This window comes from Mus caroli, unplaced genomic scaffold (assembly GCF_978045245.1).
Source record: "Mus caroli unplaced genomic scaffold, Mus_caroli_1 scaffold_6, whole genome shotgun sequence".
NCBI classification, from domain to species: domain Eukaryota; kingdom Metazoa; phylum Chordata; class Mammalia; order Rodentia; family Muridae; genus Mus; species Mus caroli.
In genome coordinates, this window is record NW_028227261.1 from 134,641,742 (window position 1) to 134,665,031 (window position 23,290).

At 40.1% G+C, this 23,290-nt stretch overlaps 1 protein-coding gene across 1 annotated transcript in view; it reads left to right on the top strand.

Moving 5' to 3' along the window:
* Atp6v0d2 (ATPase H+ transporting V0 subunit d2) overlaps nt 1-19,709 on the top strand; it is a 52,382-nt gene extending 32,673 nt beyond the window's left edge. The window contains exons 3-8 of the mRNA XM_021161309.2: nt 5,586-5,764; nt 7,657-7,736; nt 9,205-9,282; nt 15,127-15,303; nt 16,485-16,559; nt 18,174-19,709. Of these exons, the coding sequence (XP_021016968.1) occupies nt 5,586-5,764; nt 7,657-7,736; nt 9,205-9,282; nt 15,127-15,303; nt 16,485-16,559; nt 18,174-18,335 (751 nt within the window). The 3' untranslated portion in view covers nt 18,336-19,709. The remainder of the gene's footprint in view (nt 1-5,585; nt 5,765-7,656; nt 7,737-9,204; nt 9,283-15,126; nt 15,304-16,484; nt 16,560-18,173) is intronic.
* Nucleotides 19,710-23,290: the final 3,581 nt, after the last annotated feature.

The following is a 23,290-nucleotide window of genomic DNA, read 5'->3' on the forward strand; positions in this document are numbered from 1 at the left end:
ACATATGAGGAAACCTCAAGCTTAATAAAAGTATATAAACATTGTAAACTTTTTCATATTAAAGATATGGTTTTTGAGTTTCTACTTCTATGCCTGCAGAGACCAATTTACAGGGAAATCTCTTCTCAGAATACATGGCCTTATTTTATGGAAGGCACTCTCCTGTGTTTTCTTATTATTACTAATCCTGAGGCTAACCATTGAAAATTGAATAAATACTTCTGTTCTTAAGCTGAGGAAATGGAGTACTTGTGAACCAGCTTTTAAGTAGCAGAACTGGCCTTAGAATCATGTTTATCAATTCCCAAGCCTCGGTTTCTTCTAATGTGACAACCTTGTTATGATTTACAAACTGCTTTGATATGCATGGTTTACTTTAATTTTCCCAGTGGCCCTACCAAGCCTTCCCCTTCTTATCTTGTAGTGCCAACTTTGTTTAAAAGAATGCTCTATTTTCCTCTGTTTTGACGCTTGTTTACACATGCCCTCAGTTTTGTACCCTACTCCACTGTGCCTTCAAAATTGGGTGAGTTGCTGAGCCCTTCCCACCATAGCCCCTCCCACCATAGCCCCTCCCACCATAGCCCCTCCCACCATAGCTCCTCCCACCATACCCAGCCACTTTCTGTTGCCATCCTCACCCCGCTCAATATGATGCCTTTCTCAGTGTATCTCACTAAGTCTCACTTCTGCCCCAGTAACATTCTTCAGAGGTCTGACCTATTCTCTCTTCTAAAACATGCACCTTTGTCCCCCTTCAGTGCTGTGGGTCACATTCCAGACTTTGGTACATGCTAGGCATACATTCCAGCACAGGGCTATATCCCCATGCGTTAAAACATACTTCCTTTTAAGTTATCTTTTGCTGAAGAGGTAATCATAGACCAATTTCACAAGTGCCTGTACACAAGGAATGGAAATGTATGTTTGACCTTGAGGGCAAAAAGGAGGTCTCTGTCATTTTAAGAAAGAAAGCAGTGGTGCTGCTGGTAAAGAATAGAGATTGCAAAGAGAAGAGAAATATACCAGAAGTATTTGGGTTGGGTGCCGCACTGGGTCATGTGTTTTGATGCCTGTGGGGAAAGGAGCAGTCATATGCACAAAAAGAAGTATCAGAGTTCAGATCACAGCTGGGGGGGGGGGCATAGCTCAGTGACACGAGACTGCCTTGACATCTCAGAAGCCTCCGATCTTCAGAAGAGCAATGTATAAAATAAAAGCACAAGCCGATTATATTAATAAAACTATACGTGTTTATAAGAAGCAAAGACCATATTCTCAGAACCATAGATTTGAAACTCATGAAACACATTTCTTTAGAGCTGAAAAATTTGTGAATATTCCGCTTCTACAACAGAAGGAAAAAATGTGGCTGAGTAGTGAGTACTGAATTGAAATTACAGTGGATCTTTTGGTTAGAAAACACACAGGTACTTCATTCTCTCAACTGAGAAGGTCTAACAGAAATGGTATCCTCTTAGCAGACCCAACTAGTACCCAGATGTTGGCTCTAACAGTATCTGCTCAAAAATAGGACCAAAATGTTTCCTCAGAGAAATAGCTGATTCTAGGGTTGGGACAGGAAATGTGCAGAATTAGCCTGCACCACTTCATAGTGCCAGAAATGGAGGAAGTGCTAAGAACCACACCACAATGATACCGGCATGTGGGCATGTGAAAGGAATGTCCGGTCAAGTGTCAGAGCAGCCAAAACTGCAACAATCTGTCCATAAAATAAAGGAAGTAGCACTGGATATCATCCCAGGTAGAAAATAAACATCATGGGTTAATATCAGTGCAAACAAATGATTCAATTAATTAATAAGTAAAGGAGAAACAATTTTCCTTGTTAAAAAAATTTCTGGAACTATTACAGACACTCTGTAATAAGGGGGGGGGGATTGTCATCACCAGTCCTCAGGGATACTGCATGTAGAGACACTGAAAAGATACAACATGCAGAGAATAGATGGAACAGGTTTCTTTGGAGAAACCTGGCAAATGCTACCTTAGCCCAGAAATCAAATCAACATCCAAGATGCAAAATTATGTCAGCATCTACCCTGGATAGGATGCAATGGGTCTTCCTCCTGATCACCAATCATCTGAGCCTCCTTATAAGACAGATTCTAGCAGTTAGACATTCTATACCACACCTGATCAGTGCTCCACAAACCCCTCTGATCTGCCTTTCAGCCACTGCCCTATGAGCTCAGAATCTGGTCCTTATTGTACAAAAATATGTTTTCAAGACTCTTAAACAAGTGCAAGAACAAGTTAAGGTCCAAGGAGAAAGAAGAAATCTGAGACCAAAGGGAAATGCTGGAAGTGCTGTCTGGCTTGAGCTGGTGGTTTTATCTGAACCGGATAAAGGAACTGAAGCCCTGGCTTTGAGCGTGGTTGTTTATTTACCCAAGGCAGCACTGTGTAGGCATCTTACACAACCTGAGGAAGTGGTGGATATTTGGAATAGAAAAGAGGTTTCACAGAGAGGCAAGTTGGCATTACTGCTAACAAGGTGCTGCCAGATTCGAGCAGGCTGACCTGAAGCCCCATATTCCACAGCCCTAGCCTCAGTGCCCCGAGCTGTGAAGTCTGCAGTAGACAGTTAGGAGGCCTGAGGGAGAACATGCAAAAATACTTGCATGTACTACAAACTCTACAAGCTAACATTGAAGTACGGTCTCATTATGGCTCAACTTGGCCTCGAACCTGTGGTCCTTTTGCTTCATGACCCTATGTGCTAGCATTAGAGTGTGTTCCACCATGCTTAACCTATAACCTACTCCTAACAACTTAAAGTGGTTTTGAAATTGAATGACTATAACATGATTTTAGGTGCCTTCATGATTTTCCCAGATAACAATACCAAGGTATAGATTTAGAAAGAAGCTAAAAATGGGCATATTGGTGTAGACCATGAGTAGCAGTGAAAATTACTTCACCTGAGTAAGTACTGATCCTGGCTATAACAGTACCTATGAGCACAATAATCTAAAGCAGGAGTTTGAACTAGATAGAAAATCAGTTGTCTAGAAGCTAGCCACCATATTCACGACCTGGGAGCTTTGCAGATATTATGGCTGGAGAAAGTAGTCTATCTTTTGATCATTGTGTAATGTCCAACTATTGATGGTGTTGACGAACCTGGTATATGTGTAGCATATGCACATATATCTCCCAGTCATTCATTTCCTAAAGGATGCTAAGAGAACTGGTGTTATTGTCCCATCTGAGAAACAACTCCACTCAAAAAGTAAGTTGAAGTAAAATTCAATCCAATCAGTACTACCCTTGTTCTTTTTGGTCGGAAGCCAACTCCTATAGCAGCAGAAACATGCACATGTAATACACACGTGTCGGCACCCTCTGCAGGACATTGCATGTGAGCAAATCGTCTTCATATCACTGACTTAATTAAGGTGCAGAAAGTCAGCTGGGCATATGCTGTTATATTTCAGAGGTGCTGTTCCCAAAGCTTACAAACATCTGGGAGGAGGTAGCAAATCCTTTACCAGGTAATTTCTTTCGAGCCTAGAAGGACAGCTAAATAAGTGATGCCATGCTAGATTCATTTTCAACAGATAAAGTGGATTCCGAAATTTCACAAATTCTAAATTGGTACTGCTATTTGGGAGGTAATGAAACTTTATAGTCAAATGCTTTTTATGAAGGGATAATTGTCTCCTTCAAGAATGCTAGCTAGAATTTTCAGTGGGGTAGGCCGTAGACTATCCAGAGCAAAGTAGACTTGCTTTTCCAGCTCGAAATGAATTGGTGCTCAGTAAACCTGTAACCCATGCATGGGGCTCCAGCAATAGCATTTCCAAGTGTTCAGGTTCACTGCAATCCATAGCAATGTATCACTTTTCAAATCTATATTGTGGCAATGATGCAGTTTTCCACCACTTTTAAACTAGAGGTCTTCTGTCCATTCAGCAGTGGACTGTCCCTTCCCTCCTCCAATCTGCCACCTCACTCTCTCCACTGCTTCTTCCCTCTTGACCACACACCCTCTCTTCTCTCAGTGGAAACAAATACTAACCTAATCCTAAGGCTCCTGTCACTACAAGGCTACTTCCCCTTACATTAAGGTCAGCTTTTATGAACTCTCTCCTCTCCTCTCCTCTCCTCTCCTCTCCTCTCCTCTCCTCTCCTCTCCTCTCCTCTCCTCTCCTCTCCTCTCCTCTCCCACTTTCTCTTTTCCCATCTCTTTAAACACACTGATCAGGCTCTGCCTGTCTTTCTTCTTCTTCCACAAGCATACTTCCCTGAGTGCATTTACTGTCTCGGATGGGATCTTAGTTGCTGTAGCCTATGGATGCTTCTGTCAGTGTCCTCCTTAATGTGCCTGTGTTCAATGATACTCTATAACATTTCCTTGTAACTTTCTAGAGCTTTTTGAAGTTCACTGCCCTGGCTTTCTTCCCATCTGACCATTCTATTCCATATCCCCCAGCCCTTAAATGGTGAAGTTCCTACTATAGTTGTACAGAGTGAATATTTTACATAGTGTCTTAGTTAGAATTTCTATTGATCTGACAAAACAGCATGATCAAAAGTAATGAAGATAGGAAAGGGCTTATTTAGTTTACATAATCTGAATATTAGTCCATGAGGGAAGCTAAGGCAGGAACTCAAACTGAGCAGAAACCTGGAGGCAGGAGCTGATGCAGAGGCCATGGAGGGATGCTGCTTACTTGTTTACTTAGCCTGCTATCTTACAGAACTCAAGACCTCCAGCCTGAGGACAGCCCTCCCACATCAATCAGTAATTAACAAGATGTCCTACAGGTTTGCCTACAGTCCAGTCTTATGGAAGCATTTTTCCCAGTTGAGGTCCCTTCCACTCAGATGACTCCAGATTGTGTCAAGTGAACATAAAATGAGCCTGCATATGTACTCTCTAGGGAATGAGCTTAATCCCTGTCAGTGCTTTGCATTCTAGCTTTAACCTGCCCTCTTCCTGCCTCTAGCCGTCTTTAGGTTATACTTCTGAAGCTTCCTACCATCTTCTTGGATATAAACTCATTCTGTCCAAAATATCTGCACACACTGAAACTGTCTTCTTCCCACCCTGTCTCTTCTCATCCAACATTTTCCCAATCTATTTGTGGCCCTAAACACTAAAGGCAGCATAATACAAGGATTAAAAAATAGTGTCCTACGAGCAGACTACCTGAGTTTGAACCTCGGCTTTCCTATTGTTAGCTATAGCTGCTATCATGAGCTATATTTGCATCTATCTGGGTCTCTGGTTCCTCGACTATAAAATGGAGATAATAACAGTACCAACACCACAGTGATCTTGTCTAGATCAATTAAAAAACTTTTGAAAAGCACTGCATTCTTCGGGTAAGTATTTACCTCTTCTACCATTTTAATATTAAACACACAGATCATAACACTAACACTCCCGAATAGTTGAGAAGCATTCAGCATCCACCACTGTTCTTAACATGGATACCTCTCCCCTTATCCATCATGAGCCAGTGGTCCAGACCAAGATTGTGTGTGTGTGCGTACACACATGTGTGCGTGTGTATGTGTGTTATCCTTTTTCTAACACTTGAGTACTATTTCAGATGCAGCTATATGATAGACAACATAATTCTACTGATGAATGGGGCCTTGCAAAAGAAATCTGTGAAAGAAGTTCTAGCCAAGTGTCACCCACTGGGCCGTTTCACAGAGATGGAAGCTGTCAACATTGCAGAGACCCCCTCAGATCTCTTCAAGGCTGTGCTGGTTGAAACACCATTAGGTATGAATACTTATTTGTTAAATGGCCTGTGCATGTTAGAAAATGCACGTTTATGAATGCAGTTTTATACTATTCACATTCATAGTCTAAAACAGGATACCTGAGCTGCACATAGTGACACATGCATACATATGTAGAAGGCTAAGGCAGGAAAGTGGGACATCTGAGATCTGTATGGTTACACAGAGACCCTGCTTCATGAAAACAAAGAACACAACACAGCAAAAAGAAGCATCTAGGCCTAGGAAGATTGCTCAATTGGTAAAGTACTTGTCCTGCGAGCATAACGACTTGAGTTTGAGCCTCAGAACCCTTGTGAAAAACACAAGTGTTGAGGCACATTCCTCTAATTCCAACACAGAAGAGGCAGAGAGCCTTAGAACTTGCTGGGTAACTTGGACTTGGCAAGCTTCAGTAAGAGACTCTATCTCAAAAACAAGGTGAGTATTGCTTAAGGAATGATACCTAGAGTGTCCTCTGGCTTCCACTTGTACACACACACACACACACACACACACACACACACACACACACACAGTATGGACATCCATGCAAATAGCAATATGTACACAAAAATACATAAACACACCAGCAGAAAAATAGATAAGGTTAGGTAACCTTGAATTCGTGTTTCTCAGGTGAAGGCTGAATGAGGAGATCTGATCTTTGTCATTGATAATCATTCAGATTAGGGAAAGGAATGGGGCTCATATCCCAACTTCCAAACCCTTATGCTTTCTACCAGGTCATAGAAATTAAATGAACTTGTGAGTTCTCAAACTGTTGGTTTCTCTTCTGTGTTTTATACAATTAGTTCTCTATCCTTTCATATTAAACTCTTATTTAATTCAGGTCATATCTAGGGAGCATTTTGTTTTAAGGAGTATAGAAATGTCATTGTTATGTGCTACTTGGGACTTTCTATGAAATTATCTAGATCAGTTATGAGATGACTTAATTTCATTATAATTTGGTGCTGATAATAATGTCATTGTTCAAAATGTTAAAGGGGAAGTTTTCATGCATTAACTATTACTGTCAGGAAATCTAGAATGGTAGCAATTCATTGTTGATCATAAGCAAAGTAGTTTTTACTTTACTTTGGGGAGCAGGGGTTAAAGAAATGTATCATTGGTCAGCACAGGCATCTATTCTGGAAGACCTGGGTTCAATGCCTAGCGCTTACACAGTGGCTCAAACCATTTGTAACTACAGTTACAGGAGACCAACAACCTCTTCTGGTCTCTGTAGGCACTGGATGCATGTGTATTTTACAAACAAAATACTCATCCATATAAAAAATATAAAAACCAAAATAAAATAATTAATTTGGAAAGCAAGGTTAAGCATAGGGTATTTTTCATACTAAGAACATGCCCTACACATGAACCCATGCTCTGAGTCAAAATGGTTACCCTTCAAAGAGATATGTTAAAAAGTAAAGGGCCTTTTGGCATCTGGGTCACCTTTATGTATCTGAGGCTCAGGTACAACCTGTTGGAAACAAGGTAAGTCTGGAATGAATGATCTGGGAATATGAAGCAAAACTCTGCTGGGTCCCCGTAATGACTTGGGTAATTTAGTTTATCCCAACATCCTCACTTTATATTGTAGAATAACAATTTTGAAATTTAGTTTAAACATAGTTTTAATAAAACAATGAGCCTGGTAGGGTGCAGATGGTAAATATTGCTATAAGGTTATGATGGTATATAGGGAATTTTAAAAAGTTAGCCTTCAGTGACTATTTCCAAGGTGCTGTGAAGATTAAATAAGGTAATTTGTATCTACTGTTTGGTACAGCAAAGAGTGTCTAGGGTTAGCACAAAATAAATGCTTGGTGAATAATAGATTTGTACTCTGGCTTGTGATTTATATCCTTTTTCTTTCAGCTCCATTCTTTCAAGATTGTATGTCTGAAAATACTCTTGATGAACTGAATATTGAATTACTGCGCAATAAACTATACAAGGTAACGGTTTTCCCAAGTGTATTTTTTTTTGATTGCATAGCATAATAGAGCTGGAGTTCACTATTAACAAAGTTACTTTACCCATTGGCTAACTTTCAATTATTAAAGGATGCCTATTTGAAATATTGCCTATAGTTTTGGCTTCTTCTTCTTCTTCTTCTTCTTCTTCTTCTTCTTCTTCTTCTTCTTCTTCTTCTTCTTCTTCTTCTTCTTCTTCTTCTTCTTCTCCTCCTCCTCCTCCTCCTCCTCCTCCTCCTCCTCCTCCTCCTTCTTCTTCTTCTTCTTCTTCTTCTTCTTCTTCTGTTATATGCATATATGTCAGTTTCTCCTATCCAGCAAGATTCTTAAGAATAAGTAGTGTATATTATTCTTCTGTATCCTTTGTTCTGTGTCCAATGTCTTGAATGTAAAATGTGTGGGTTAGATGATGGTAAATGGGTAGATAAATATGTGAGAAACCCTATATCAAAGGCAACTGGCATACACAGTAGGCATTCTGTTTATAGTGTCTGTCTCTGCTGTAGATCTTGTTTCAGAACTCTGAATCTTATAATTATCTGTACATGCAAATGTATAGATAATTAAACCCATGTCAGTATTACCAATTGGTAGATTCTATGTCATATGTAACACTGCATGATCTGATTGAATTGTGTTGCCACCATTTGAGAAGACTGTGTACTATAAGCCAAGTAAAATCTGCTAGTGTACACTACATAAATTAACATGCACTACTATGGTATGAAAATAGTGTATTACGCTCAAATACATGGTCCTCTCAATAGTATTTTGTTATATGCAGCCCTTTTATTTTATAAAGAGACACTGAACTGACAGTAAGTAGGCATTCGTGAGACATAACCAACAGAACATAATGTTCTAAGCGGTGCATGGGCCTTAATTCACCTAATTCAATAGCAAAGCTATAAGATTTGTACAATTCTTGTTCCTTGTAACAACCTGACGGGTATGGAGAGGTGAGGCTTTCTTTTGCAGAAACAGTTAACTTAGTACTGAGTTAATTAAGTATTGGCGCTGGAATGCAAACACAAGCAGTCTAACCTTACAACCTAGACTCTGCTTTTCCAGTGTATTCCCACAGTCAAAGCCAATGTGTCCTACCAGATTTAATATCAGAGTTACTAAATCATTTACAGAGCTCAGAGGAGGACTTGGCAGTCTTGTTAGAATAGTTGGAATCAACTATATAAAAATAATCCAAGAATAGTACAAAAATGATTGTTAAGTAATTAGACATTGTGATAAGTGCAGTTTTGTTCTTTTATGGTTTTTTTTTCAGTCTGACCATGGGTATATTAAATATCTATTAAGTTTACTATAGAATATCCTATGGTAGAAACAATTCAGTTTCCAGTAAGGCATTTTATAAGCTATGAAAAGATGACCTAGAAGTTTCCAGAAGGAAACTTACTCATTTCACTGTTAAAAAATCTTCCTTCTTTCTAAGTCTTACCTTGAGGCATTCTACAAATTCTGCAAGGATCACGGTGATGTCACAGCAGATGTTATGTGTCCCATTCTTGAGGTAAGAAGGAGCCTTTGTCTCTGTCTTTGCCAAATGATGAGTTTATATACTTGTCCTTGCTTTGGCCATGATGTATTGTCTTTTATCTTAGAAGTTACCTGAAAATTCAATAAGCAATGTCTTAAGAGTACTGTTTTCTTAGAAGCCAACATTGTAGCTTAGTGGTTGAACACGTAGTAACAATGTGGGGCCTTGGTTTCTACTTCTAGCAGTGCACAAATCAACCAAACAAAATGCCTGATTATGATTCATGTTGATGGATATGTAGAAAGTAGATTACAATTCAGTAAACATTTTGTATACTACTAATAACTTGTAGATTATAAATATTCTTATAATACCCAATCAAATTCACTCCAAAGATGCAACACTGAGTAACAGGAAACCCTACAGGTTGGCACTGCAGTCCATCATGCCTCTCACAGAGGCATAAACCTTATACAGACTTTAGACAAAGGCTAGCTGAGCCTTAAACAAAGGCTAGCTTAGCAGTCCTCCACCACTGCAGCATTCAGAGGGAAGGAGATAGTTAAAATGCACAATCAGCAGGAATTTGATTGTGTAACTCCACATCAGTGCCTTCCCTGGAGTTGATGTTACATCCTTTCAAATTTTCATTGTATCACCAAAGATCCCACCCATGCTCAGAGGCCCTCTTGACAGAACATTGACATCTAAATGCGTGGGAGCTTGGAGTGGACATCAAGTAAGGCTGGTGTTCATCTCAGATGATATTTAACAGACATCTCTCCATGGCTTTCTAATCCCCTTAACAAATGAAAGAAATACCACTTTGATGTTTTCTAAATCCTTATTTGCCCTTTGAGACTAGGTTTTATCTAAGGAATGTTTGTATTCTCTTTTAAAAAACAAAAAGAAAAAAGGACTTCTGATTTCAAGAAAAATCTATTAAGCACATCCTTTAGGCAAAAAGAAAAAACTACCAGGTGGCGTTTGCATCTATTTTTAATACAATTCTGAAACTGCTTTTCATATAATTAGTTCTCAAAATATGTACTCATTGCAATTTTATAGTTAAAGTTACTTTGTTACTCCTGTTGAAATACTTAAAGTAAAGCCAAGCAGTTCTTGAAAGAAAAATCTTACCAGTGTCTGCAAAAGCATAAAAGTATGTTTTGCTATTATATATTATGAAGTGGGAATTTAACCAATAAAAGTACTTTTTCATGACACAGTGTCACAAGTGAGCTAGTCTCTCTTAGACATGCTGGTTGCATAATGAAGAATATAGTCATCCTAGGCAGTGGTTGTCTTTCTTCACATAGATTAACTGCTCACCATTTCATCCATAGTTCCTAACTGCACTTTCCAGTTGGTATAATTTTATTGGTTTAGTAAATATGTGTCAATCTTTGCCCAGATAGATATATGTAACATAAAAGTTTTCATAAACCAGTTACCTTCTAGAACAATGTGTAATGACTTACCAGACAACATTTTCCTGAGAATATAGCTGAATTGTAGCACCCTTACCAAAAACCCATGAGTTCCTGAGTTCAATCTTCAGCACTGTCTTGGTCAGTGTTCTACTCCTGTGCAGAGACACAATGACCAAGGCAACTATAAGAGAAAGATTTAAGTTGGGGGTCTGTTTAAAGTCTCCGAGGTTTAACCCATTGTCATCATGGCATGAATCAAGGGGCATGCAGACAGATGCTAGAGCAGTAGCTGAAAACTATATGATCCACAGGCAGAGAGAGAGAGAGAGAGAGAGAGAGAGAAAGAGAGAGAGAGAGAGAAAGAGAGAGAGAGAGAGAGAGAGAGAGAGAGAGAGAGAGAGAGAGAGAGAGAGAGAGAGAGAGAGTCTGGGCTTGACATAGGCTTTGGGAACCTCAAAGCCTAGCCCCAGTGACATACTTCCTTCAACAAGGCCACACCTCCTAATTCTTTTCAAATAGTGCTATTCCCTGGTGACTAAGCACTCAAATATATGAGCCTATAGGGGCCATTCTTAAATTGAACCACCATGAATACTTAAAAGAAAAGAATGAAAATCCAAAACTCAACACTACTATATGCTAGATCACTATATGCCAGTGCTTTGTATAAATGAATTCCCTTGGACTTCAAGACTGACATTTTAGAGCCTATCTTTCAAAAGGGGTGCCTGAAGCACACAGATGGCTAAGCACTTCCCTAGTGGAATACTATTAGTAAAAGTCAATGTCAGGATTTGAGCCTGAGCTGCTTTAATTCAGTTCTTATATACTTATTTAAGGTGGCATATTGCTTCAGCACCCACACTTCTTTTGTGTGTAAAAATGTATTAATTCATGATCAATATTCTATTGTATAACCTATAACAATAAGAATATGTAAGAAGTATGCCTTTGCAATAGTGTTTTGGAAAAAAATGGTTATCAGTAGAAAAATTTGAACTACTAGATACCTAGTGTTCTTCTTTCCTACTCCAAGAAATCAAATTGCATAGAACTATCTTTATACATTTACATAGAAATATCAGCTCCACGTGACAGATGGGAGTAGTCAGTTTTACATGTACCGAAGATCACATAGTTGGCCTCTTTGTATTTCTTCTGCAGCCACAGAACACAAAGACTATGGTCTTGAATGCCCGTTGATGGGAGTACTCAAAAGCATTACATAACTGGGGATGTAGTTCAAACGCAGAGTGCTTATCAAGAAGGCACAAATCTCCAGGTTTAAATCCCAGTCCTGCAGAGGAGGGGGAGAAAATGAGGGAGAGAAGAGAATGTAAAGAGAGAGGAGAAAGAGGAGAGAGGAGAAAGAGGAGAGTGTCCTGTAATCTGAAGCTGTGTCAGACTGTGCTTAGGGATGATCAAAGAACATGTTTTTAAACTTTTTCAATTATAGTCATTTTCTCTATGAGGCTCCACATTCATGCCAAGAGCTTTTAAACTCAAGGAAAAAAAGAACATTAGAGTATAAAAAGAATTCAAAAGAAAACAACCAAATAGGCAGGAAATAGAAGCACGAGTTATGAAAAAGGGGGAAAAAAGGCTCTTTATGGAAACAGCCCTTCCTCCTCAGTGCAGGCAGTATTTCAGCATGCAGGGCTATGGAATGGAACATGTGCTTACAAGCTAAGAAATAAACTAATAACAAAGGCAAAGCAAAGGAAATGGACAAACTATTTAGATAATACAGTCAAAGTCTTTTCTTAACCTGGTTCTTCCCATCTACCAGTTTATTTAGTTTTCCAGTGGCTTAATTATCCGTAAGTTTAAGTTGTGAATATCCTCCACATGCCCCATGCTCCCTTGAGCAGCAGTCTCCTCTGGTGGGGCCTCTGCTGTCTTGATGCCAGCAGCACTGCTTAGCCTGTCAGATTTCCCTCCTTAAAATTCTAACATCTTAGAACTAGAAAGAGTATCTGAGATGGCTACCCACATGTTTATTTCAAGGATTGTTTTTTTTTTGTCTTGAACAATCCCTCTTTCATTTCTTCTCTTATCCTTGGAAGGTCTAAAATGATTTACAAGACTGGATATAGGCAGGAGCCAGATTGTAACTGCGTTTGCTTCCAAATAAGGCTACCCTGCTTCTGACCCACCCATAATTTCCATGAGGCTAATCAAAAGGACCAGTGGGAACACTCACTCCCCTGATGATAAGAAACACCTGTTCTAACAGAAGCGTTCCATTAGAGCTGTTGCAAGCTTGGCTTTGTCACTAGCTAGTAAGTGTGGAAAGTAATGAAGGACAGCACAGAGCCAGTCTTTTCAGCTTTCTTTTACTGGTGAACAGCCATGCGTTCTTGTTAAGGGGCAGAGTGTAATTCTATGGGTTTAACCTTAAACTATGGCTTGAGATTCTGCATTTTTCCCATTGACAGCAAAGCTACTGAGCCATGACTTTGAGTAGCATCACTGTAGTAAATATTGTCTACAATTCAAAAGTGATGACATCAAGAAGACTCTTCTGCTAGATTCAGTAGCTGGTTAGAATACTCCTCTGCGACAGGCATTGAGTGCAGAAGTGAGCAACGAATAAAAAAAAAAAAACAAAGTCCTTCCAAGAGTTAAGAGTAGGAAGTGGAAAAATACAGGGACAGACTTCAAAATGACAAGTACAAAATATTTCAACGATGCCAAGAAGAATTCCTGAGTCCAAAGGCCAATGCCTAGCATAAAAGGTGGGGCTCTTGAGGGAGTAGAAAGGGGCCTGGGAAGAAAGTTCTAAGAGCCAGAGGGTGGGGAGGAGCCTGTGAAATGCTTTCGTCTGGACACATGTGAACTTATGTCAGTTGTGGTTACCTGGACAGACCTGCATAAGATCATCTCAGTTTTAAATGCCAGGATGGAGTAAAGAAGAGGACCTGAGGCCCAACCTCTAGTTGAGGAACTATTGGCAGTTGATGTGGCTGCTGGAGGAAAGTTATTTTTCTATAAGATTGTAATGTGGCCATTGGTAGGTTCCTCATGTTCCAGTGGATTGCCCCATACCCATTTGTATATAGGATTACAACTTGGACACAGTGGGTTATAAATATATGTATATATATTTATGTAAATATATGATATATATAGTATATGTACTACATATACCGCATATATACACATATTATATAGTATACATCATAATTTTTTATAAAAAAAGAGGAAGATGGAATCATTTATGTGGATATGAGGAAAACTGAGAGAAATCAGAAACACGAGGAACAAAGGAATAGGAATGAAATCTTAAGGAAGACAGCATGATTACAGGAAACTGGATTGATAGAATAGGTGCTCAGTGACCTCACAGTATTTGACACAGGTCATCAGTACACATGGACCTACTTAAGGATCCTAAGGAATCCGGCCTTGCAAGGAAGACAAATCACCCCAAGACACATGATTCTTAGCTAAAGAATCAGAGCTGGCAGATCATTAAAAAAATCCAAATCATGAAGATACAGATGGCATAAAATATAAAGTTTAATTACATAAAACAAATGAATAGGGCTAGGGATGTGACTCGATGGTAGAGCCAGTGTGACATGCATGAGGCCCTAGATCAGATCCCCAGCATCACAAACAGTAACAATAATACCAGTCATAGTGACAGGAACATTGAGAAGGGGTCAGTAACACTGAGAGATAGCACGCTTTTGCTGTTCACACACCCCAGCACACACATTCGCTCACATTGCCTTACTCCCTCCATGGCTGAACCATCCTGGCATTATTCCACATTTATGGAAAATGCATTCATGACTCTGGTAACATACATGAAAACAACCTGTGAGTGACTCATTGCAAAGAACCTGGCAAAGAGAGCTTTGGTAGGGTTTCAAGAGTCTCCTCTAGCAAACAAATTCTCCCTTTCAAGAGGAGTCTAAAGGTGACTAGTGAAAGTACCCAAGGAGCTGAAGGGGCTTGCAGCACCATAAGAGGAACAACAATATGAACTAACCAGTACCTCAGATCTCCCAGGGACTAAACCACCAACCCAAGAAAACACATGGTGGGACTCATGGCTACAGCTGCATATGTAGCAGAGGATGGCCTAGTCAGTCATCAATGAGAGGAGAGGCCCTTGTTCCTTTGAAGGTCTTATGCCCCCCTGGTGTAGGGGAATAGGAGGGCCAGGAAGCAGGAGTGAGTGGGTTGTTGAGCAGGGGGAGTAGGGAGGTGATAGGGGGTTTTCAGAAGGGAAACCAGGAAAGGGGATAACATTTGAAATTTAAATAAAGAAAACATCTAAAAAAAAAAAAAAAAAAGAGGAGGCTAAAGGAACCCTCGTAACACATGCCTACTTTGTAATTAGACGCGGACTTCACTTCAGAAATGCAATTCTGCATGGAGCTTGGGGTGTACATGATGATTATATTTGCTGCCTTATGTCTTTTGCATGCAGTTTGAGGCCGACAGACGCGCTTTAATCATCACTCTGAACTCATTTGGCACTGAACTAAGCAAAGAAGACAGGGAGACCCTCTTCCCCACCTGCGGCAGGCTCTATCCAGAGGGGCTGCGGTTGTTAGCTCAAGCTGAAGACTTTGAGCAGATGAAGAGAGTGGCAGATAATTATGGAGTAAGTGACTTCACCAGCACCCGAGTGCCTTGCATTACTTCAGCACAGGCCCTTTAGAAGCTCACACATCCATTTAGACACATCATCCAAAGTTATACCCAGATGGCAGCAAGCAGAGCCTCTTGCAGTAATTATGCCTCCCAGAGAAACACTTCAAATTTCCAGTCCAAGCTGGTGTCTTTTAAGAATCCTGCCAAGAAAGCCCTTGTTTAAGTCTCCCAGGAGTGGTTATCGGAGCACTTCTTGAAGTACCTTTTAAAGCAAGTTTCCCAAGAGGCTGAGGCAAGCTTCTGGAAGTGGGAGTTCGTGTCAAAACTATATAAAAGAGCCTGACCCCAGAGTTCCTTTCAAGTACCCTCTGGGGAAACAAGAGTCAGGACAGAATAACTACAGGAACTAAAAGAGAATATGGGATGTGTGTGGCTTTTCCCAACCCCTTTGCTTAATGGCAGAAGCTGGCAGGTGAACAGAACCATTCGCTTGCTCTCCCTTCTGCATTCAGGGCTCTCAGACAGTGTGGGGCTCTCCACAGATGGTTATGCGTCTAACCCAGGTCCCACCTCCTCAGCCTTGTGCGTAGTCACACATATAACCTACAGTTCACATCCGCAGCTTAAGAAGACACTGGTGTTTCCTTCTAGGTTTCTGAGTCCTTCCAGGAGAAATTCAGCAAATAGCATACATAAACCTTCTTAATGTAATCGAGGGCAACTCTTTACTACAATGTTAAAATTTAGGCTTCTCGCTGGTTTCCACAGCTTCTGCACTTGACATTTCCTTGAGGTGTATCAGTTGTCATCTCAAGGAGCTTGCAAACCTATACTGGTCAAACTGTAAGAGTTCACTGAGTGATGCATTTACGTGTGGAAATGTCAATGTACAATGAGAAAAAAAAATGTAGCTTTTGCCCTGCACTTGTAGCCTTGAATAAGGGAGATAGGGAGAATTTCTACCATCTCTTGGGTTGTTTGGATATTTTACAGGATGAGGGCATGTCAGGAAGTCAAAGGTCTGATCAAAAACACTCAGTCCTTACAAATGTTCTTTAAATCACACACACACACACACACACACACACACACACACACACACACTAACAATAACTCTAAGAAGATATACTTATATGCATTTGTAAAAACTGAAAAATCCCTTACATTTAAACTCTTGTCTTTGTTTTTAAGGTTTACAAGCCTTTGTTTGACGCTGTCGGTGGCACTGGAGGGAAGACACTGGAAGACATTTTCTATGAGAGAGAGGTACAGCAGAAGTGGAAATGTTAGCATTTATGAGCGCTTGTCGTTGTTATTGTTGTTATCATGGACTTTAAATATTTCCTCACTTGAAATTTCTTCTATTTCATCAGGACAATTCGTGCTTTTCCATAAACATTGTATATTTTCACTTCCTTACAGTGCCAGAGCCCTGCGGCTGCGTATAGTTTCACAGAAGTTGTACTGTGAAGAATGTGTGCTTAGTGGGAGCTATAGAAGTGACTTTTGCATAGTTAGTGAAGTAGAAAAGGAAATCTAGGGCATCCTCACAGAAACTGACTTTTCTCAGTTTGGTTCCCCTCACTCCCTAATCCACATAATCTGCAAAAACTTTTTTTTCCATAGTTAAAATGCAAGTATAACAGTATCCACATGGGAATTAGTCATATGGAGACCCAGAGCCTAGATTAGTCCCTTTCCCTAAAAAAATAAAAAAATAAAAAAATGTGCAGATTACTTAATCAATCATTATCAAGTCCTTGGCTACTGTACTGTTTAATGAAGAAAAATTTTATTCTTCCTAATCAAGTTTGTTTCTACAATTCTAGATAAATTTTCTAGTATATTCACTTGACTGAAGCCATCCCCTCCCCCCCCCCGACCCCCAGCTATCTGGTTGAAGTTAATAAAGAACCAGAGATCAGTGTTGTTGGGATATCACCACTTGCAGCCTGGGAACTTTGTTCCCAAACATTAGGCATTTTTCAACAGCCTGCTTCCAGAGAAAGGAGTGGAAAGAAGGCAAAGAATCCAACATATTAGGGATCTTTACAAACTACACAGGCTGTAGCAGCACAACAAAGAGACAGCCAATAAAGCTGCTTTTTCCAAGAAACATGAGTGTCTACAGAGTCAGCCTGCACTCCTGACTGTTTGCTTATGGTGTACAGAGGAGCATGAGGGCTGTGCACCTCTCCTGTGCAGTCTGGGAGACTGTGCACCTCTCCTGCCCAGCATACTGAGCTGGCTGCATACCTCTTCTTTGCAGCATGGTGGACTGCATGCCCTCTGTGCTTCTTTTCCATCCTAAAGTTAATATGGAACAAAGTGAAAGACCCGTTAAATAAGGAATTTCATTTTCTTTTGCTTACTTACTTTTGAAGAACAAAGCAATATAACTTCATGGCTTGTATCTATGGAGCACTATAAAAGGCTCATATGTCAGTCTGGATTCCAGTGCACTGTTGCATTTCTCTGAGATGTAGACAGCCTTAAATACCTCCTCAAATTTTTTGGAAGTTGTAGCCAAGAAGGTGGCCAATGAGGCTAGGCCACCAACTGAAAGCCAGAGAAATAATAGTGGAAATATAAGCATATATTCCCCAAACACACCCTTCTTCTAATAGCACTAGGATGTGAAGCCTACCGTGTGAGCCCATAAGCTTACTTTGTACATTGGTACTTTCTACATTTGTCCATGTGACCCTTCCTTAAGATGTGCTGAGTTGCCTCTGATCCCACTATTGGTCCAACTGGCCCACTAATTAAGAACAAATAAGCACCACTGGAGCAGAAGCCATTTCTAGCTTGTCTATTACTTCATAAATGTAGTATGTTTTAAACAAACTGATGGTCCTTGTCATCTTTTTCCTTCCTTAGGTACAGATGAATGTGCTGGCATTCAACAGGCAATTCCATTATGGTGTGTTTTATGCATATGTAAAGTTGAAGGAGCAAGAGATGAGAAATATCGTGTGGATAGCAGAATGCATCTCACAGAGACATCGAACTAAAATCAACAGCTACATTCCAATTTTATAAGCCAGTGTACAGAAGATCATACATGCTGCCATGAAGTTACTGAGGAAAGGAAGGGGGATTGTGTCACATTATTTAGATTATATAAAAGTAAGTCATACCACCTTTCCATAAACTACATGTCCCCTGGAAGCCCAGGAAACAGAACTTGAAACAAAATATTCCTTTCTTGTTTTCAACAAGCCCCAATCGTTCTTTCACATTTATGACTTACTGCTCACTGGCCTCATACACTCATTTTAATTGACCCTGTGGCACCTTTTGTATTCTCGAGTGGTCAGACTAAAATCATACATAATCAGGTTCTTCACTCCTTCTTTTCCATTCTTCTCCCCAAGCTCAAAACCTGGGTGCCTGCTTTGCCTTTTATGTGTTTGGTCCTTCCATGCATTCACAGAAATGCAAAGCTATGGGTAGCTAACATACACCATGCAAGATGGTCATCACACACACACACACACACACACACACACACACACACACACACACAGAGAGAGAGAGAGAGAGAGAGACAGAGACAGAGACAGAGAGACAGAGAGAGAGACAGAGAGAGAGACAGACAGACAGACAGACAGATGAATAACTTATATAGATATGTATACCAGTGGTTCTGTCACACTTGATTCCAGAAAATCCAACGAATTGTACTTTATTCCTTCAGAAGATATAGATATAGCATGGTTGCTGCATAAAGATGAAACAATGCAGAGGGTGCTCAGAAAAAGAAAATAGAAAAATGTGTCTCCAACCTTTTCTTTAAATAGGAAATTGTTCTTAAATATAGTCTATGTTTGCTATGCTTCATGAATTAAATCTGTGCAGTCAACATGATGACTCGGCAGGTAAGAGAGCTTGATGTCAACTCCATGAGTTCAATTCCTGGGATCTCACATGTAGAAGGAGGGAACTACAAAGCCACAAGATCACTTTTAACCCTTTAACCTTTACTTATGCACCCTACCACTACACACACTTACGAAAGAATTTTAAAGAAGGGCACAGAAATAATTTGAACTAATTTTACTATAAACTCTCTATATACACATGCTGTGTAGAATAGTATGCATAAACTGAGGAGCACAACATTTTTATGTAGAATAATCATTTATAAGTATAAAGAAAAATAATTTTTTGTTGAACTAAGAAGAAAGCCAAGTGCTTACTCCTTGACTGCAGATGCCATTTACCCAGCTGCCTCCTGCCCAGACCAACACACCTTCTCAACTACCCTGGACTGTCCTCTCAAACCCTGACCCAAAAGGAACCCTTCCCTTTCTAAACTGTTGCATCAGTTATTCTGAGGCAGCAACACAACAAAGTAACTAATACAGAAAACTGATACTGCCATTACTACAATAAACTTGATTCTGTGATTGCCTTTAGAGTTGTTTTCTGTGAGAAATATGGAAGATTTGGAGGTATGGGTCTAAAAGCAAATGATTAATAGGCCATTCCGATATGAGTTTGGAAAAGCAGACAGCTCAGAGAAATCCAGACAGTGGAAGTCAATTTCCTGAGGTTTCTGAAGCACTGTAGTAAGTACTCAGCTAGAATTCATCCATGTGATATTCTGGCAAAGAGTCTGGCTGTATTCTACCTATGACACAAAAACTTGACAGAAGCTGAATTCAAAGGAAATTGACTGCTTGCTTGGTAGAAGAAATTTCCAGACAGGATAGCAGTTCAGACCACACCATGGTTACTACTCATTGCTTTTATCAAAGTCTACAATGAGAGAGTGCAACGAGAGCATAACAACATGTAAATGTGCATTTAGGATAAAAAGGAGTATAAACAAGCTTGAAATTACAGACAAGGTAGGTGTGGGCAAAGCAGATATATTTTCTAGAAAGATTAACACCATTAGAGAGAACCCAATTACTCAGCACTGGAACAATCAGAAAGGCACCCCAAGGGCAATACCCAACTGTTCAAATGATCCAATCTATGAAAACGCAAGTTAAAGAGCAGGCCTGATCTGAGAATATCAGGAGAACTGAAGGAACTTTATGCTGAAAACCAATTCCCAGGCAAACTGATACATGTATGTTCAGTCTCAAAGTTACAAAGAGACTGCAACAACCATGGGTCAGAGGTTGGGAGGCAGGATACTTCTTAAGCTGGCAGAAATTAGTTTGTATCCATGAAAGATCTAAGAGTGATGGAGACAGGGAGTCTTGTCCCAAGAATCTAGACACCTACTGAGGCTAAGCAGTTCCAGGAAGGGTTATATTCCTCAGGAAAGGTTCTGAGAGACAATTATGTGAAAGGAAAGATCAAGTTCTGATGGACATTCTAGAATGCAGTAGATGCCAGAATTATAGGATATCTCCTGAAGAAAGTTGTAGACACAGAGGGGAACCAGTCCAAGAGAGAGAAATGACAGGTGCTGGATGCCACAGATCTGGAGAGGCAGGGATGCCAAAGGTCATTGGAGTTCAAATTATTCTGAATATGGGGAAATGGTGGTTGGTACTTTTCTTCTGGAGTTTCAATATTTCTTTTATATCCTTCTGTTCTTTAGTTTTGAAATGGGAACATTTATTCCATGTCATTAAGTATTGGAAGTATGAATTTTTAAAATTTTTTTATACTGGCTTAATATTTGGTACATTGCCTTGAGGAGGGGCTTTGTACCATAGCAAACAAAAAGACAAGAATTCATTTCCTAGTCTAAGTGGGGGGTTTTGGTTGACAGGGTGTGCTTTTAGTTTCTATTTTTGTTGTTGTGTAGAGACTGTCTTGATATGTAGCCAAGGCTTGCCCTTGATCTTCCTGCCTTTGGCTCATAGTATTCAGGTTACAAACAGATGCCAGTAAGCCTGATTCATTGTTTTTGAAGCTGAAACCTCCACCATTCTTTCCCCCTTCCTTCTCCCAACACTCACTAACTTTTCGTATCCATCCCTATTATTGTTGTATTTCATCTTGGAGCAGTATAGTTTAGTGAGATCCACACCCCAGATTCCTTCCAGTCATTAGCCAGTCCAACCACCCATTCATATCTACTACAGACTATTCACACCTTCTCCCTCCTCATCCATTTTACCATCACCATCATTTTTTCTCCACTTCAGCAAGTGTAAGTACACACACACACACACACACACACACACACTACTTGAATATATACATGACCTTACCACCTTATCAGAGGACATTGCTGTAACTGTTTGTATCCTTTATACTTTATAACAGATGTCATTTTGGGTGACGGCATGATCATAAAACATGTCCTATGTATACACAAAAAGAAAGTGTAAAATTCATACAAGGGGCCAAATCTTCTTTCCTAAATCATTTCTTCTTTACATCTTCATTATTCCACTTGGCGTCTCATCAATTATTTCACACCTGTTCCTCTGTCCCGCAGTGACCCTGTGATGTAGTCTCCAGTTTCTACCACTGACTGAGGGCATGGTTGCTAACTGAAGTTCAGCAAACTAGAGAATATCCCAACAAAGATGGTTTTTGGATGCTTATGCTCAGGAAAGTGAATTGGAACTATTTGTAGAGAGTAAAGAGAATAAGTAAAAAGGTCCACATAAGCTACCATGAGCATCAGTGTATTACAAATCTATTACTCCTTGGAGAATGGCAAGTCTCCCAGATTCACGAGTGCCATTTAAAATCTGTAATCGTTGACCACATGGAAAGCTCAGCAGGAGTTCTACAACCTTGGATGACTTCAGCACCTTCAAGCCTACTTAAAGTAGTGGAGAGTGAGGCTGTCTTCAAACTGTACATGCACATGGCTTTCTTATGATGGTAGCAGAGGCACCAATATTAATCTTGATTCTCAGCAGTGAAAGTCATCAGCCTTTATTTTGCCAGTGCTGGGGATTGATATTGTATGATAGACATATGCTCTATCACTGAGCTCACACCAGCCCAACCCTTCTTACTTTTGAACAGCAATTCTACATTTTCGTTAACTTATCCATTTCTATTTTGTAGAAGGCTCGAGTTCTTCCTGCTTACAGACAGCACTAGAGAATCTAGGACTGTTAACCATCTAGGCTTGTCTCAATGGAAAGGATGTGAATGCCTTTTTTCTATCTAGCAGGCTGGGAGTGGACACAGTTAATAGATCATCTGTGCTATCTGTCTAACAGGTCATTCCAGAAACCCCCAGAATATTATGTTTACCCCAGACTCTTCCTCCCTAAACCTTTATCTTGAGCATGGCTTCTCAGTCAATAGAGCTGACACTTAGGGGAAATGTCACATGTACTTTATAGCTTGGTGGCCTCTATGCTATCTATATAGCCAAGAGAGCACCAGATCTTCCCCTAGGCCCTTAAGTTATAGGACCCATCTTACAGAAGAGGTCACATGTACATGAGATTGAAGTCATTGTCACCAGAAAACTTTACTTTTTTTTTTCAAAATTGTAATGTGCTTAAATATGTCTAAAATAAACTACCTGGCATCAGACTGTAAAAATTTGAACCAACAACAGCTAAGTTGTGTTCAACTGAATTTCCTCTTTGATGCACTAGGATTGTTATTTCAATGGCATTTGTAAAGACTCCCACTACATACAGAGAGAAAGGGGGGAGGGAGAGGGGGGAGAGAGAAGGGTGAGGGAGAGGGAGGGGAGAGGGAGAAGGAGAGGGAGAGAGAGAGGGAGAGGGGGAGAGGGAAGGGGGGAGAGGAGAAGAGGGGGAAAGGGGGAGAGGGAGGGGGAGTGGGAGAGAGGGAGAGAGGGAGAGAGGGAGGGAGAGGGAGAGAGGGAGGGGGAGGAAGAGGGAGAGAGGACTTACTCATGTAGATTTTCTAAAATTAAAGCATCCAATTATCCAACTTGAACTTTGCTCTTAGAGCTGCCTGACTCACTGTATAATATGCTGTCTGCTTTTACATTTGGGGTTGTTTCAATTTAGACTTTAAAGCAATTTTGTTTTTCAAGAGAGTTTACTAATATCTTCTGGAGTATCTCTGTGATATCATCATGA